This window comes from Apodemus sylvaticus, chromosome 4, assembly GCF_947179515.1.
Source record: "Apodemus sylvaticus chromosome 4, mApoSyl1.1, whole genome shotgun sequence".
Classification (NCBI taxonomy): domain Eukaryota; kingdom Metazoa; phylum Chordata; class Mammalia; order Rodentia; family Muridae; genus Apodemus; species Apodemus sylvaticus.
The window spans coordinates 112395459-112410450 of record NC_067475.1 but is presented as its reverse complement, the minus strand read 5'-3'; the positions used below and the strand labels follow the sequence as shown (position 1 = coordinate 112410450).

General features: G+C 37.9%; 1 protein-coding gene across 1 annotated transcript in view; it reads right to left on the bottom strand.

Moving 5' to 3' along the window:
* The window catches only part of Nbea (neurobeachin), a 583161-nt gene that overhangs the window by 275720 nt on the left and 292449 nt on the right, over positions 1 to 14992 (bottom strand). The window contains 1 exon segment of the mRNA XM_052180490.1: positions 795 to 856. Within this exon segment, the coding sequence (XP_052036450.1) occupies positions 795 to 856 (62 nt within the window).

The following is a 14992-nucleotide window of genomic DNA, read 5'->3' as shown; positions in this document are numbered from 1 at the left end:
CTGAGGCATTAAGTGGATCTCAGGACAGTTATGGACATCAGGCGTGTTCACCCTGCTACTGAGGAGACCAAGGATGAATACAACAGCGACTGATTAGAAACATGTATCTATTCCCATTTTCAATCTAATATTATGGAATATTTCACATTCAAATAATAACAGGAGACATGAATTCATGGTGAAGGAAAAGAACATTAAATTTCTATTTTAGTTATCTAAAAGAATAATACATGGTTCTCCTTCAAGCTTTGGAGAGATCAAAATTTTTTGTTTAATTTAAAAAAAAAGAAAGAATATCCAACAATTTATCTTTAATTCTTGTTTTAGATTTATAAATATATACCAATTCTACATAAAAGTGGAAAAGCAGCCCGTCAAAGATAACTCACCAATGGCTGTATTGCATGTGCTTAGTACTGACAAAAAGGGCTTGACTCTCTACCACTTCTAATCTGACAGAGGAGAAAACAGTAATTACTAGTTATGTTCTAAAATTGTAATGTGTGCTGGAGAATTTTAGAAGAGGATGTGAACGATATCAAAAGACCCCGAGAACACAAAACAAAGGCAGGCACCACCCGAACAGAGCAACAGGAGATCATGGAGGACAGAGACAGGAGAAGGCAGCGGCGAGAGGACACTACGGCAGAGCTTCCGTGGAGGCAGGACTGCACCGCAATGCAGCGAACCGTCTCCTGCATCCCACAGCAAGAGGGAACACTTAGTCACAATCACTATTATACACATGTAGAACTCGCGCGGAGTGTAACTTGAGCGAGGGAAGGAAGGCTTACCTGAGAGCAGAGTAGCATGACAAGCTCCACCACGGACGTGCTGGACTTCATACACACGAGGCCTGTTGAGGGAAAGGGCAGAGCAAAGCGTTACCACAGGCCAGGCGCACAATCAAAGATTTTTATGAGATGAGACTTGAGAAATTAAATTCATCCATATTCTCTTCTACATTATTTAAAATATTCAGATGTTTTAAATGATATGACAATTTCTAAAGTAATGATTTTGTGTTTCAGTTATTAGGTCAAGGCATTTTAACATTTCTCTGTAATGGAAGGGATGACTACTGAAATCGGGCTAGTCAGAACTGCATTAATCCAAAGGTATTGGTGTATGACTGTTTCCTGAAGCAGAACACAGAGAGGAAAGAACTGCTGGCATTTTCCACTTGGAGGATCAAAATTAAACAAGGTGCACGTAGCTCATTTATCACAGCTTATTAAATGGTCCAAACTCTCAGCCAGGTACAACAATAGCACTGCAGTCACATGAGTCCCCGACTCCAGGGGGACCATGCCTGCAGGGGACTGTGTTAAGTTCCCTACATTATCACCTCAGACAGGTCTCATCAGTGCTAATGCAATGCCTAATCTAGATGAAAATCAGCCTGGAATTGTGCAGTGCTAGTGCATGCCTTCAATCCCAGTACTTGGGAGGTAGAGGCATGAGAACTTGTGAGTTTGAGGCGAGGCATGTCTACAATGCTAGTACTAGGCTGGCCAGGGCACATAGAGAAGAACCATGTTTTGAAAAATCAAAAAAAATCTATAAACACTTGGACATTAATTATTCAATTCTTCTAAGTATTATATATAAAAAAACAGATCATAATAGCTAGTTCTAAAAGTACCAAAATGAGATGTAAATTAGACTTAATAATAATAATTTCTGCATGAGAATATTAATTATAGTGGCTGCTATCTTAAAATACCAATCTCTGATGAACACATAAGTTATAATGGCTGTTATTTCAAAATAAATGTCCAAGTCATAGTGCTCTTTTTCAAACAAAAGATAGCTTAAGAATAGATTTATTTTTTTAACTGCTTAAGTACAAATGCAATCAAAAAGTATCTTTTAAATGAATTTTATTTTGAGTATGTACATGACGTGTGTTGGGGTGTGTGTGCAATGACTATGGGAGCCATACGGACAGCTGTGTGGGTTCTGTGCTGTAACTCAGGTCTCAGCCTGTGAGGCAAAGGTACTTACTGCTGAGTCCACCCACTGGCCCAGTAAATTATTTTATAGAAAGAGATGCTTTGCTCTTACATTAAAATGCTAGCAAATGAAACAGTTTTATTTTCTTGTTTTCTTAAGTTGATTTTAACTAGCAGTCTTAGGTGCCTTAGACTGAGCATGTGCAATTATTACAGGGGTGATAAATACCCCTTTGTGCCCATTTTGCTAAAGAGTTTATCCATGTCATACATGCAGACAGAACAGGCTTTAAAAAGTCACTGGTATTCCATCTTATCAGATCCTAGGCAGACAGCTAATGAAATAAGAGACTGATGTGAAAAGCTTGTTTAAAAGATGTGTGGTGTAACTGGTTAGAAATCTTCACACTCAAGAGCTACAGAGTCAGAAAGATTGACGGACCATGTATCGCTTGTTGGCTGATCAAGTATTTGGATTCTGACAAAGAAAAACTTAAAAAAAAACTCCACAGGATCATAATTAAGATGTATATGTAACACAGAGAATGCAGTAAGAATTACCTGTGTTTATTCTTTATTGATTTTGAACACATAATACTTTAAAGTAAAATCTTAGAAAAATGGAATTATTATTGCCTATTTTAAATAAACTATGTAATAGTTTATAATACCTAGTAATATTATGACTGCATCATAGGAAAAATAGAAAAGCTTACAACAGCAATGTCTTTTTCCAAAGGATTGTGAACAAGCCAGGATAAAACGATAGTGTTTGTAAACATATCCCTTCTCATGTGTGTATAAGAGGATGAACTCAGGTCTGGAGAGCCTCACTCTTTACCAGTGAGTTTTCTCTAATTAGTTTTGGTCAGAGCCACCTGTTCTCAAAGGATAAGCTAGGAAGTAAAAGCCGACCTAATATTGATGAGGAGAACATACGCTTTGGAAATTCTGAAAACTTACCAGAATTATGGTTTCTTGTAAACTACCCTAAGAGCTAGAAAGAGTACAAACAAGACAAGTAGATACTATGCAGTGGTGCACATAATAATGAAATGCACACACAGGTAATATTTTATCCTAATAAAATCACCATATTTGCAAAATTAAAAAGCATTATACTTCATACTGTGGATTTTAATCAGAAGCTTGAGAAAGTACAATTTATCTGGTGATGCTATGAGCTACTCTAAATTGTTTAGACCATGGCGTCATGTGCTCACACAAGACTTAGTGCACTGAATTCATCTGTACCTGAATCACTGCCATCTGATAGAAACTCTATGGGAGGTCGTGATGGCTGAGTGTAACTGAGGTGACTTGGTCTGCATGCTTCAGTCAGATATGGATCAGATGTGGGATGGGGAAGGAATATATTATGCAACAAGGATAACGTGATCAAGGAACAAATAGAAATGTCTCAATAGACCTTTGTAACTTGGGGGTGGATTACTGGAGTATGAGTCAGGGTTCTGGAAAGCAGAACTGGAAATCTTAATTTAAAGTTCAGAGAAAGGCTGGGAAAAGAAAATTATAAATGGTTTGGAAAGTTAAAATGAAGAGTTATGAGCAGGTTATGAAGTACAGGTAATGGCTCTAAGGACTGATAATGGCATTCCGACTGTAAGATGACAAATTACACTTTATCAGATAAAAAGTAGCCTTCACCAGAGGTGTAAATGTAATGCAGGGGCAGGTGGTCCTCTGTGAATTTAAGCAAATTCCAGGCCAGCCAGTGCCACATGGTGAGTCCCTTTTGGAAGGCAGGGACAGGCAACTCAACAGAATGCTCTTACCAGATGGTATTTATTCACCAGAATAAATATCCTGCACATAAATACTAACCAACACTGCAAGATACTGGTTTTGCAGCATAAAGCAGAGAGCTATATGGGGATAGTGGGATTCTGTGGCATCAGAGGAAGCAGGTTGGCAAATAAAAGATGCTCTACCAGAAGAAGACAGTTGAATCTCTGAGTATATTGTGAACTACTTGATTAAGGATGACAGCACCTAATATGTAGCCTAGACAGACATGTGTGCATATTAATTCCAGACAGCTAGCAAAACAGATACAGGAAGCAAGCACTTACCCCAATTTGGCTGATATTTGAGTACACATTTACTAAGAACCTTGAGAAATCTACTTTGAGAATACATTTCCTCTTGCCAAAACAAAACCAACTAAAACAATAAAATAAAAACACAATAGCAATGGATAGACAAGATTATAACCTACCCAAATTAATATGAAGTTAGAAAATTGGTCTTTGTAAACAAAGCTATCTTTGTGTAATACAAGCACTATCCAATGCTATGGATAAATTTCTTTTAAAAACCAATTAGTCTCCAGAGTGAATCTGGGGGTCTGACTAATCTATTGAACTTGAAGATAAAGTTGAAATAACCCTGTAGCTTTCAAATACTGCAAAATAGCCCAATCTCTAAGGCTCTTTCTTTTGGTAGGAAGTGATGGGTAATAGACAATATACAACAAGCAAAGGGATTCATCTTGGAAGTCACATTCCATTCTCTTTCATGAAGGGCTTATTCTGAAACAGGAGCCTTTGACAGACAAAGAACCTCAACAAATGTTGATAAACTATCATTAGTTGACAGGAAACAAATAAACAAACAAAACACAACTTAGTAAGATGGGGAGGGGTAAAAAATTGAAGAAACAAGAGGCCAATTCATGTAGAAAGCACATACTGAACCTTGTGTGCCATGTCCTGGAGGGTTTAATAAGAGCGAGGGGGTACAGTGGAGGTGCTGTTAGACAGTAACTGAAATGTGACCCAGAGGGTCATGGAGGGTGTAGAGGACAGCAAGGTTAGCAGCCATGTGTGGGAATGTCCGCAGGGGTGGCAGTGGTCTGGCTGCTGCTTACCATATGTTGGCCAAAGAGGGGGACAACAAATGTCTGAGATATGAAAATACAGACAGACAGACAGACAGACAGACAGACAGACAAACCACCATCAACAACACCAAACCAGAACAATGGTATTGGGATGTAATACTGTAAGCAGTGGTTCTTAACCTTCCTAATGTTGTGACCTTTTAATATAGTTCCTCATGTTGTGGTGACCTCAAACCATAAAATTAATTCACTGTTACTTGATAGCTATAATTTTTCTACTATTACGAATAGTAATGGAGACATCTGCTATGCAGAATATCTGGTCTGTCACCCCCACATAGATTGAGACCCATAGATTGAGAACTGCTGTTGTAGACTGTGAAGGATAGAAGAAATTGCCTATGGTGCTTCTTGTGCCTTAGTTTCTCATCTGGAAGACAAGAACACCACCAAAGAGTGGCTTTAGGATGCCAAAATGTCTCTACATCTCTCTGGCACCATAACCATTTCTTGCATTTTTCTATACATTTTTACTTTTGTATTTGAAAGATGCCATTTACGGCTTCTAACACTGGTAGGGTCCTCTCAATAAAAGTTACTTTCAAAAACTACCGGATAGTTTCAAAAATCACCAGAGTAAGTAATTGATGTAGATTCCCAAATTTAAAATCATGAAAATAAGACTCCAAGGACAGTATTACAGAACTACTGGCAATACCAATGATGAGTTAGAGTGCCATTATAACTGTGAATAAAGCTACAATAATGAACATGTGTACAAGAATATGAGCCAATACTTCACTGGACATCTCAAGTTCTTCCTCTTTTTTTCTGAGAGTTTCATAGCAACAACTGTAATATAACTTAAAGAAACTACAATATTAAATACATTTAAAACATTAAATTTGATTCAATGTTTTATGTTAAAATAATAAATTTTATCTAAAAACAAAGCCCATACAAATACTGTTGAGGTAGTGAGAGCTGGTTTGTACAGTGTAGTAACAACTCAGTTATTACAAAATGGCAGCCAAGCTGTACTAGAATAACACTGTTCTCCTTCTCTCTACAGGCCTAGGTAGCAAATGTCTTACAGCGAGTGTCTGCTGCAGCTGCTGATTACTGTTTTTGTGACACTACACTGCAAAAGTAGTCTCAGAAACAGGCATGGCTCTATGCTAACAGGGATGCCTACCAAATGCACACACATAAATTTATCTATAGGGGATAAATAGTCTTTTTGAGCTTTAGGGGGAATAATTTGGTATGCAAGTGTTTACCAAATAAAAATTCCAAAATCAAAAGAACAAATTGAAAACTTTCTTTTAAGGCCACAGAACACCAATGGCTCAGGCTCTAAGATCAAGACTTGGTAAATGGGAACCTTGTGAAACTGAAAAGCTTTTGTAAGGCAAAGGAAACTGCCAATAGAACAAAACAGCAGGCTACAAATTGGGAAAAAGATCTTCACCAACCCTACATAATATCCAAAATATATAAAGAATTCAAGAAATCAGACAATGATAAATCAAATAAGCCATTGCACTCCTGGACATACACCCAGAAGATGCCCCCTAAAGCTGTAAGCTGCCTATGGACTCTGTTCCCCAGTTGAACTGCCTTGTCTGGACTCTGGGAGAGGCTGAGCCTAACCCTGCAGAGACTAACCAACAGGGTGGGGGATATTGGGAGTTGGGAACACCCTCTCAGACAGAAGGGAAGAGGGCATGGGAGAGGGTCACTTTGAAGGGGGACTTAGAAGGGGGTAGTGATCAAAGTGAAAAATAAATAAATAAATTAATGGAAAAAAATTTTAAAAGGTTTCCCAAAACTGGAATAGCAGTAAAATTTCACCTGAACAGTAATGCTCTGTTTACAATCCTCACTCCCCTTGGTGTCATTATTCCCTTCCCTGCAGGCATGCCACTTTGAGTGACTGAAGTACTTTACCAGTTAGCATATACCTTCCTGAAGAAGCTATGAAATAAACTTAATTGTAATTATTAGCTTTCTTAAATGTCTGAGTTATAAAATGTTTCTGACTTTAAAATCCCAAATAAAAGTTTTCAAATATTTATTTTAAAAAATTTCATGTGACTTAACTTATTCATGTCCATAGTAATGGTACTCATTTACATGAAACATGCTAAAAAATTCATGAAGAAATAAATATTAGTAAAATAATTACTATACATTTCCCCATGGAAATTCTACTAGGTCAAAGGAAGTAAAAGTCCATTTCTAAACACGAATGGCTGAGAGAGGACCTTTAGCCTGTACGTTTCAAATGTCCACGTTAGTGTCAGAAATAAAAATAGCTGCTAGGTGAGTGACACAGCACACATATAATCATTTGACTGTCTTACTGACAAAGTCTTTCTAACTTCTTGCCAACCTGTTGATATGTCACAGGACTTATTATGAAATAATAATTCAGAGATATGTGTGTGCGCGTGTGTACATACGTGCATGCATGCCTCTCTCTCTCTCTCTCTCTCTCTGTGTGTGTGTGTGTGTTGCCTGGCTTGAAGTGTGTGATACTCACAGAAACCAGAGATAATAAACCTATGATAACAGGTCTGACATGGTTCATCCTGCCCAAGCTAACTTCTATTTTAAACACTTGCTGATTTGTGTTATCTCATCAAAAATACCATAATTAATAAATGTTTTGGTAATTGTTGATGGTGAATGCCACTTCTCATGTATTTTCATTGCTATTGAAATGTCTAAATTGTTCAGTAGTAATTACGTTGGTCAAGGCTGTGCTTAAACACATCTTAAGGTAAATTATTTATGTCGGAGTCCACAACTAAGCAAATGCTAGTGGCCTTACACTGAGGAAGCACTTGTAACATAAGGAAGTCAGGACACTCTGGCTTGAAAAAGCCATCAGTTCAATTCCAGATAAAAGGCATTCACTTTTATGTTTATGAAATAATCTATACTGCAGTAAAAACAGAATTACAGCTAAAAACTATTTTTTTAAAAAAGGCAAAAGAATGCATTTTTGATGTTTGTTAGATGAATTAAACTTCTTCTTTTACACCAACGGTGAGTTGCTGGAATGTCTTGCCCCTTTCCTGACCTCTTGATTTAGTTAGACTGCAATGAGGGGGATGGGATAGGGAACCCAGGGGCATGCTCACTGTCACAAACATCTGGCCTTTCCAGTCCTCTGGGTCAAATGGGATTACCACTGATTGCTAGCTCTATGCTCCTCCCTGGCAAATGCACTCCTCTTCTCCTTGAGAAACTTCAGAATCTAAAACCCTTACATCAAGGCAAACACTGATAAACATTTCTGTTTCAATTCAGTACTATAAAAAAAAGACTTTGTCAAATAATCATCAAAATGTATCCCTGTAGTTTATCTATGCATATCATTAAGTGAAATATCAGTAATCGAAGAGGAGAAATACACAAAAATCATGTGATATGACATACATAGCAACATTAACAAATAGTTTAAATAAAAGGATACAGAAATGTCTTTACTTTAAAATGACATATTTTTAAATGATGGAATTCTTTAGCATTAACATATAAAAATGAATAATTTATAGTTGTATTTCAAAACTACTTATATTCAAGTTCTCATTAATTTTAAAACTCAAAGATGTACACCTTCTGAAATTTAAGAAAGTTTAAAGTAGCTCTAACAGTCATAGGAACCCTTAAGGTCTTTATATTTGTATTACAAATGTGGGTTCTTTTTCTTTCAAGTACTTAGCTTTGATAAGCCATGATAAATGTAAATGCCAGGTATCACTTTCTTTTCATCAGAAAGCTTTCATACCCTCACAGATAAAAGGCTAAGACAATTACTAAAAGGAAACTACTTGATAATTATTGTGATGAAAGCACAAAGGGAAATGCTTTTACTTGGAGGCAGCTCAAGTGGAGGCTGGTCAGGGCTATTCTCAAGAGGCTCTGCCTTACCCAACAATTACGGATTTGAATTGTGGAAGCGATCTGAGAAAATAAGACCCTCACCAGCTGTATGCTCAGGAATTCTAAGTTCTCAGACTCAAGCCAGACTGAGCTTATCATGAATGTAGCATCTAAAGAAAAACACTAAAGGTGAGCAATGAGTCGTCCGTTTTTATTTAATATTAGCAATGAAATGCGGCCTTGCAGATTAAGTATATAACATAATAAATATTCTTAAGGTTGCAGAAATTATAAGCTCATATTTTACTTAAAGTATTTATGTAAAATACTTGCATAACTCATTGCTATGATATTCCTCAAATTGGGCAAACAAAATATATATCATGCTGTTATTAATTTAATAGTGAGCAAAACTCAAATGTATAAGTACATTTGAAAAATGCTTTTAGGATGAAAACATGAAAGGATGCTGAATTTTGTCAAATGCTTTTTCAGCAGCCAATGAAATGACCATATGTTTTTTCTTTGAGTTTATGTAGTGGATAGCATTGATGGATTTCCGTATATTGAACCATCCCTGCATCGCTGGGATGAAGCCTACTTGATCATGGTAGATGGTTGTTTGGATGTGTTCTTGGATTCGGTGGGCAAGAATTTTATTGAGTATTTTTTTTGTATGCACACTATAGTTTTATTCAGCCATACAGAAGGATGAAATGACATCATTTGTAGAAAAGGGGGTAGAAAATATCACAGTTTCTCTCTTATGTAGAATATAGAGGTTTGCATGTTTGTTTGTTTTTTTATTCGATATATTTTTTATTTACATTTCAAATGATTTCCCCTTTTCTAGCCCCCCACTCCCCGAAAGTCCTATAAGCCACCTTCTCTCCCCCTGTTCTCCCACCCACCCCTTCCCACTTCCCCGTTCTGGTTTTGCCCTATACTTTTTACTGAGTCTTTCCAGAACAAGGGGCCACTCCTCCTTTCTTCTTGTACCTCATTTGATGTATGGATTATGTTTGGGGTATTCCAGTTTTCTAGGTTAATATCCACTTATTAGTGAGTGCATACCATGAGTCACCTTTTGAGTCTGGGTTACCTCACTTAGTATGATGTTTTCTAGCTCCATCCATTTGCCTAAGAATTTCATGAATTCATTGTTTCTAATGGCTGAATAGTACTCCATTGTGTAGATATACCACATTTTTTGCATCCACTCTTCTGTTGAGGGATACCTGGGTTCTTTCCAGCATCCGGCAATTATAAATAGGGCTGCTATGAACATAGTAGAGCATGTATCCTTATTACATGGTGGGGAATCCTCTGGGTATATGCCCAGGAGTGGTATAGCAGGATCTTCTGGAAGTGAGGTGCCCAGTTTTCGGAGGAAACTCCAGACTGATTTCCAGAGTGGTTGTACCAATTTGCAACCCCACCAGCAGTGAAGGAGTGTTCCCTTTTCTCCACACCCTCTCCAACACCTGCTGTCTCCTGAATTTTTAATCTTAGCCATTCTGACTGGTGTAAGGTGAAATCTCAGGATTGTTTTGATTTGCATTTCCCTAATGACTAATGAAGTTGAGCATTTTTTAAGATGCTTCTCCGCCATCCGAAGTTCTTCAGGTGAGAATTCTTTGTTTAACTCTGTACCCCATTTTTTAATAGGGTTGTTTGGTTTTCTGGAGTCTAACTTCTTGAGTTCTTTATATATATTGGATATTAGCCCTCTATCTGATGTAGGATTGGTGAAGATCTTTTCCCAATTTGTTGGTTGCCGATTTGTCCTTTTCATGGTGTCCTTTGCCGTACAGAAACTTTGTAATTTTATGATGTCCTATTTTCTTTTCTTTTTTTTTTTTTTTAAATGTTGTACAATGTTTTTTTTTTTTTATTATTCGATATAATTTATTTACATTTCAAATGATTTCCCCTTTTCTAGCCCCCCCACTCCCCGAAAGTCCCGCAAGCCCCCTTCTCTTCCCCTGTCCTCCCACCCACCCCTTCCCACTTCCCCGTTCTGGTTTTGCTGAATACTGTTTCACTGAGTCTTTCCAGAACCAAGGGCCACTCCTCCTTTCTTCTTGTACCTCATTTGATGTGTGGATTATGTTTTGGGTATTCCAGTTTTCTAGGTTAATATCCACTTATTAGTGAGTGCATACCATGATTCACCTTTTGAGTCTGGGTTACCTCACTTAGTATGATATTCTCTAGCTCCATCCATTTGCCTAAGAATTTCATGAATTCATTGTTTCTAATGGCTGAATAGTACTCCATTGTGTAGATATACCACATTTTTTGCATCCACTCTTCTGTTGAGGGATACCTGGGTTCTTTCCAGCATCTGGCAATTACAAATAGGGCTGCTATGAACATAGTAGAACATGTATCCTTATTACATGGTGGGGAGTCTTCTGGGTATATGCCCAGGAGTGGTATAGCAGGATCTTCTGGAAGTAAGGTGCCCAGTTTTCGGAGGAACCGCCAGACTGATTTCCAGAGTGGTTGTACCAATTTGCAACCCCACCAGCAGTGGAGGAGTGTTCCTCTTTCTCCACACCCTCTCCAACACCTGCTGTCTCCTGAATTTTTAATCTTAGCCATTCTGACTGGTGTAAGATGAAATCTTAGGGTTGTTTTGATTTGCATTTCCCTAATGACTAATGAAGTTGAGCATTTTTTAAGATGCTTCTCCGCCATCCGAAGTTCTTCAGGTGAGAATTCTTTGTTTAACTCTGTACCCCATTTTTTAATAGGGTTGTTTGGTTTTCTGGAGTCTAACTTCTTGAGTTCTTTATATATATTGGATATTAGCCCTCTATCTGATGTAGGATTGGTGAAGATCTTTTCCCAATTTGTTGGTTGCCGATTTGTCCTCTTGATGGTGTCCTTTGCCTTACAGAAACTTTGTAATTTTATGAGGTCCCATTTGTCAATTCTTGCTCTTAGAGCATACGCTATTGGTGTTCTGTTCAGAAACTTTCTCCCTGTACCGATGTCCTCAAGGGTCTTCCCCAGTTTTTTTTCTATTAGCTTCAGAGTGTCTGGCTTTATGTGGAGGTCCTTGATCCATTTGGATTTGAGCTTAGTACAAGGAGACAAGGATGGATCAATTCGCATTCTTCTGCATGCTGACCTCCAGTTGAACCAGCACCATTTGTTGAAAAGGCTATCTTTTTTCCATTGGATGTTTTCAGCCTCTTTGTCGAGGATCAAGTGGCCATAGGTGTGTGGGTTCATTTCTGGATCTTCAATCCTGTTCCATTGATCCTCCTGTCTGTCACTGTACCAATACCATGCAGTTTTTAACACTATTGTTCTGTAGTATTGCTTGAGGTCAGGGATACTGATTCCCCCAGATTTCCTTTTGTTGCTGAGAATAGTTTTAGCTATCCTGGGTTTTTTGTTGTTCCAGATGAATTTGATAATTGCTCTTTCTAGCTCTGTGAAGAATTGAGTTGGGATTTTGATGGGTATTGCATTGAATCTGTATAGTGCTTTAGGCAAAATGGCCATTTTAACTATATTGATTCTGCCGATCCATGAGCATGGGAGGTTTTCCCATTTTTTGAGGTCTTCTTCCATTTCCTTCTTCAGAGTCTTGAAGTTCTTGTCATACAGATCTTTCACATGTTTGGTAAGAGTCACCCCAAGATACTTTATACTGTTTGTGGCTATTGTGAAGGGGGTCATTTCCCTAATTTCTTTCTCAGCCTGCTTATCCTTTGAGTATAGGAAGGCCACTGATTTGCTTGAGTTGACTTTATAACCTGCCACTTTGCTGAAGTTGTTTATCAGCTGTAGGAGCTCTCTAGTGGAGTTCTTTGGGTCACTTAGGTAGACGATCATGTCGTCTGCAAATAATGATAGTTTGACTTCTTCCTTTCCAATTTGTATCCCTTTGACCTCCTTATGTTGTCGAATTGCCCGAGCTAGTACCTCAAGTACAATATTGAAAAGATAAGGAGAAAGGGGGCAGCCTTGTCTGGTCCCTGATTTCAGTGGGATTGCTTCAAGTTTCTCACCATTTAGTTTGATGCTGGCTACCGGTTTGCTGTATATTGCTTTTACTATGTTTAGGTATGGGCCTTGAATTCCTGTTCTCTCCAAGACTTTAAGCATGAAGGGATGCTGAATTTTGTCAAATGCTTTTTCAGCATCCAATGAAATGACCATGTGGTTTTGTTCTTTGAGTTTGTTTATGTAGTGGATTGTATTGATGGATTTCCGTATATTGAACCAACCCTGCATTCCTGGGATAAAGCCTACTTGATCATGGTGGATGATCGTTTTGATGTCTTCTTGGATTCGGTTGGCAAGAATTTTATTGAGTATTTTTGCATCGATGTTCATAAGGGAAATTGGTCTGAAGTTCTCTTTCTTTGTTGGATCTTTGTGTGGCTTTGGTATCAGCGTAATTGTGGCTTCGTAGAAGGAATTGGGTAGTGTTCCTTCTGTTTCTATTTTGTGGAATAGTTTGAAGAGTATTGGTGTTAACTCTTCTTTGAAGGTCTGGTAGAATTCTGCACTGAAGCCATCTGGTCCTGTGCTTTTTTTGGTTGGAAGACTTTCTATGACTCCTTCTATTTCTTTAGGCATTATGGGACTGTTTAGATGGTCTAGTTGGTCCTGATTTAATTTTGGTATTTGGTATCTGTCAAGGAAATTGTCCATTTCCTCCAGATTCTCCAGTTGTGTTGAGTATAGGCTCTTGTAGTAGGATCTGATGATTTTTTGGATTTCCTCAGTTTCCGTTGTTATATCTCCCTTTTCATTTCTAAGTTTGTTAATTTGGATACTTTCTCTGTGCCCTTTGGTCATTCTGGCTAAGGGTTTATCTATCTTGTTGATTTTCTCAAAGAACCAGCTCCTGGTATTGTTGATTTTTTGTATGGTTCTCTTTGTTTCTACTTGATTGATTTCGGCCCTGAGTTTGATGATTTCCTGCCTTCTACTCCTCCTGGGCGAAATAGCTTCTTTTTGTTCCAGGGCTTTCAGGTGTGTCATTAAGCTGGTAATGTATGCTCTCTCCATTTTCTTTTTGGAGGCACTCAGGGCTATGAGTTTTCCTCTTAGCACTGCTTTCATTGTGTCCCATAGATTTGGGTATGTTGTGTTTTCATTTTCATTGTGTTCTAAAAAGTCTTTAATTTCTTTCTTTATTTCTTCCTTGACCAAGGTATCATTGAGTAGAGTATTGTTCAGTTTCCACGTGTATGTGGGCTTTCTGTTGTTTCTGTTGCTATTGAAGACCACTTTTACTCCATAGTGATCAGATAGGAGGCATGGGATTAGTTCGATCTTCTTATATTTGTTGAGGTCTGTCTTGTGACCAATTATATGGTCGATTTTGGAGAAGGTACCATGAGGTGCTGAGAAAAAGGTATATTCTTTTGTTTTAGGATAGAATGTTCTATATATATCTGTTAAATCTAATTGGTCCAAAGCTTCAATTAGTTTCATTGTGTCCCTGTTTAGTTTCTGTTTTCCTGATCGGTCCATTGAGGAAAGTGCAGTGTTGAAGTCACCCACAATTATTGTGTTAGGTGCAATGTGTGCTTTTAGTTTTAATAAAGTTTCTTTTACAAAAGAGGGTGCCCTTACATTTGGGGCATAGATGTTCAGGATTGTCAGTTCTTCTTTTTGTATTTTTCCTTTGACCAGCAAGAAGTGTCCCTCAGGGTCTCTTTTGATGACTTTGGGTTGAAAGTCAATTTTATCTGATATTAAAATGGCTACTCCAGCTTGTTTCCTGAGACCATTTGCTTGTAAAATTGTCTTCCAGCCTTTTACTCTAAGGTAGTGTTTGTCTTTGACCCTGAGGTGTGTTTCCTGTAAGCAGCAAAATGTAGGGTCCTGTTTACGTATCCATTCAGTTAGTCTGTGTCTTTTTATTGGGGCATTAAGTCCATTGATGTTAAGAGATATTAAGGAATAGTGATTGTTACTTCCTATCATTTTTGACGTTATTTTTTAAATTTGAATGCTTAACTTCTTTTGGGTTTGATGAAAGGTTACTATCTTGCTTTTTCCAGGGTGAAGTTTCCCTCCTTGTATTGGTGTTGTCCTCCTATTATCCTTTTTAGGGCCGGGTTTGTGGATAGATATTGGGTAAACTTGGTTTTGTCATGAAATATCTTAGTTTCTCCATCTATGGTGATTGAGAGTTTTGCTGGATATAGTAGTTTTGGTTGGCATTTGTGTTCTCTTAGAGTCTGCATGAGATCTGCCCAGGACCTTCTAGCCTTCATAGTCTCAGGTGAAAAGTCTGCTGTGA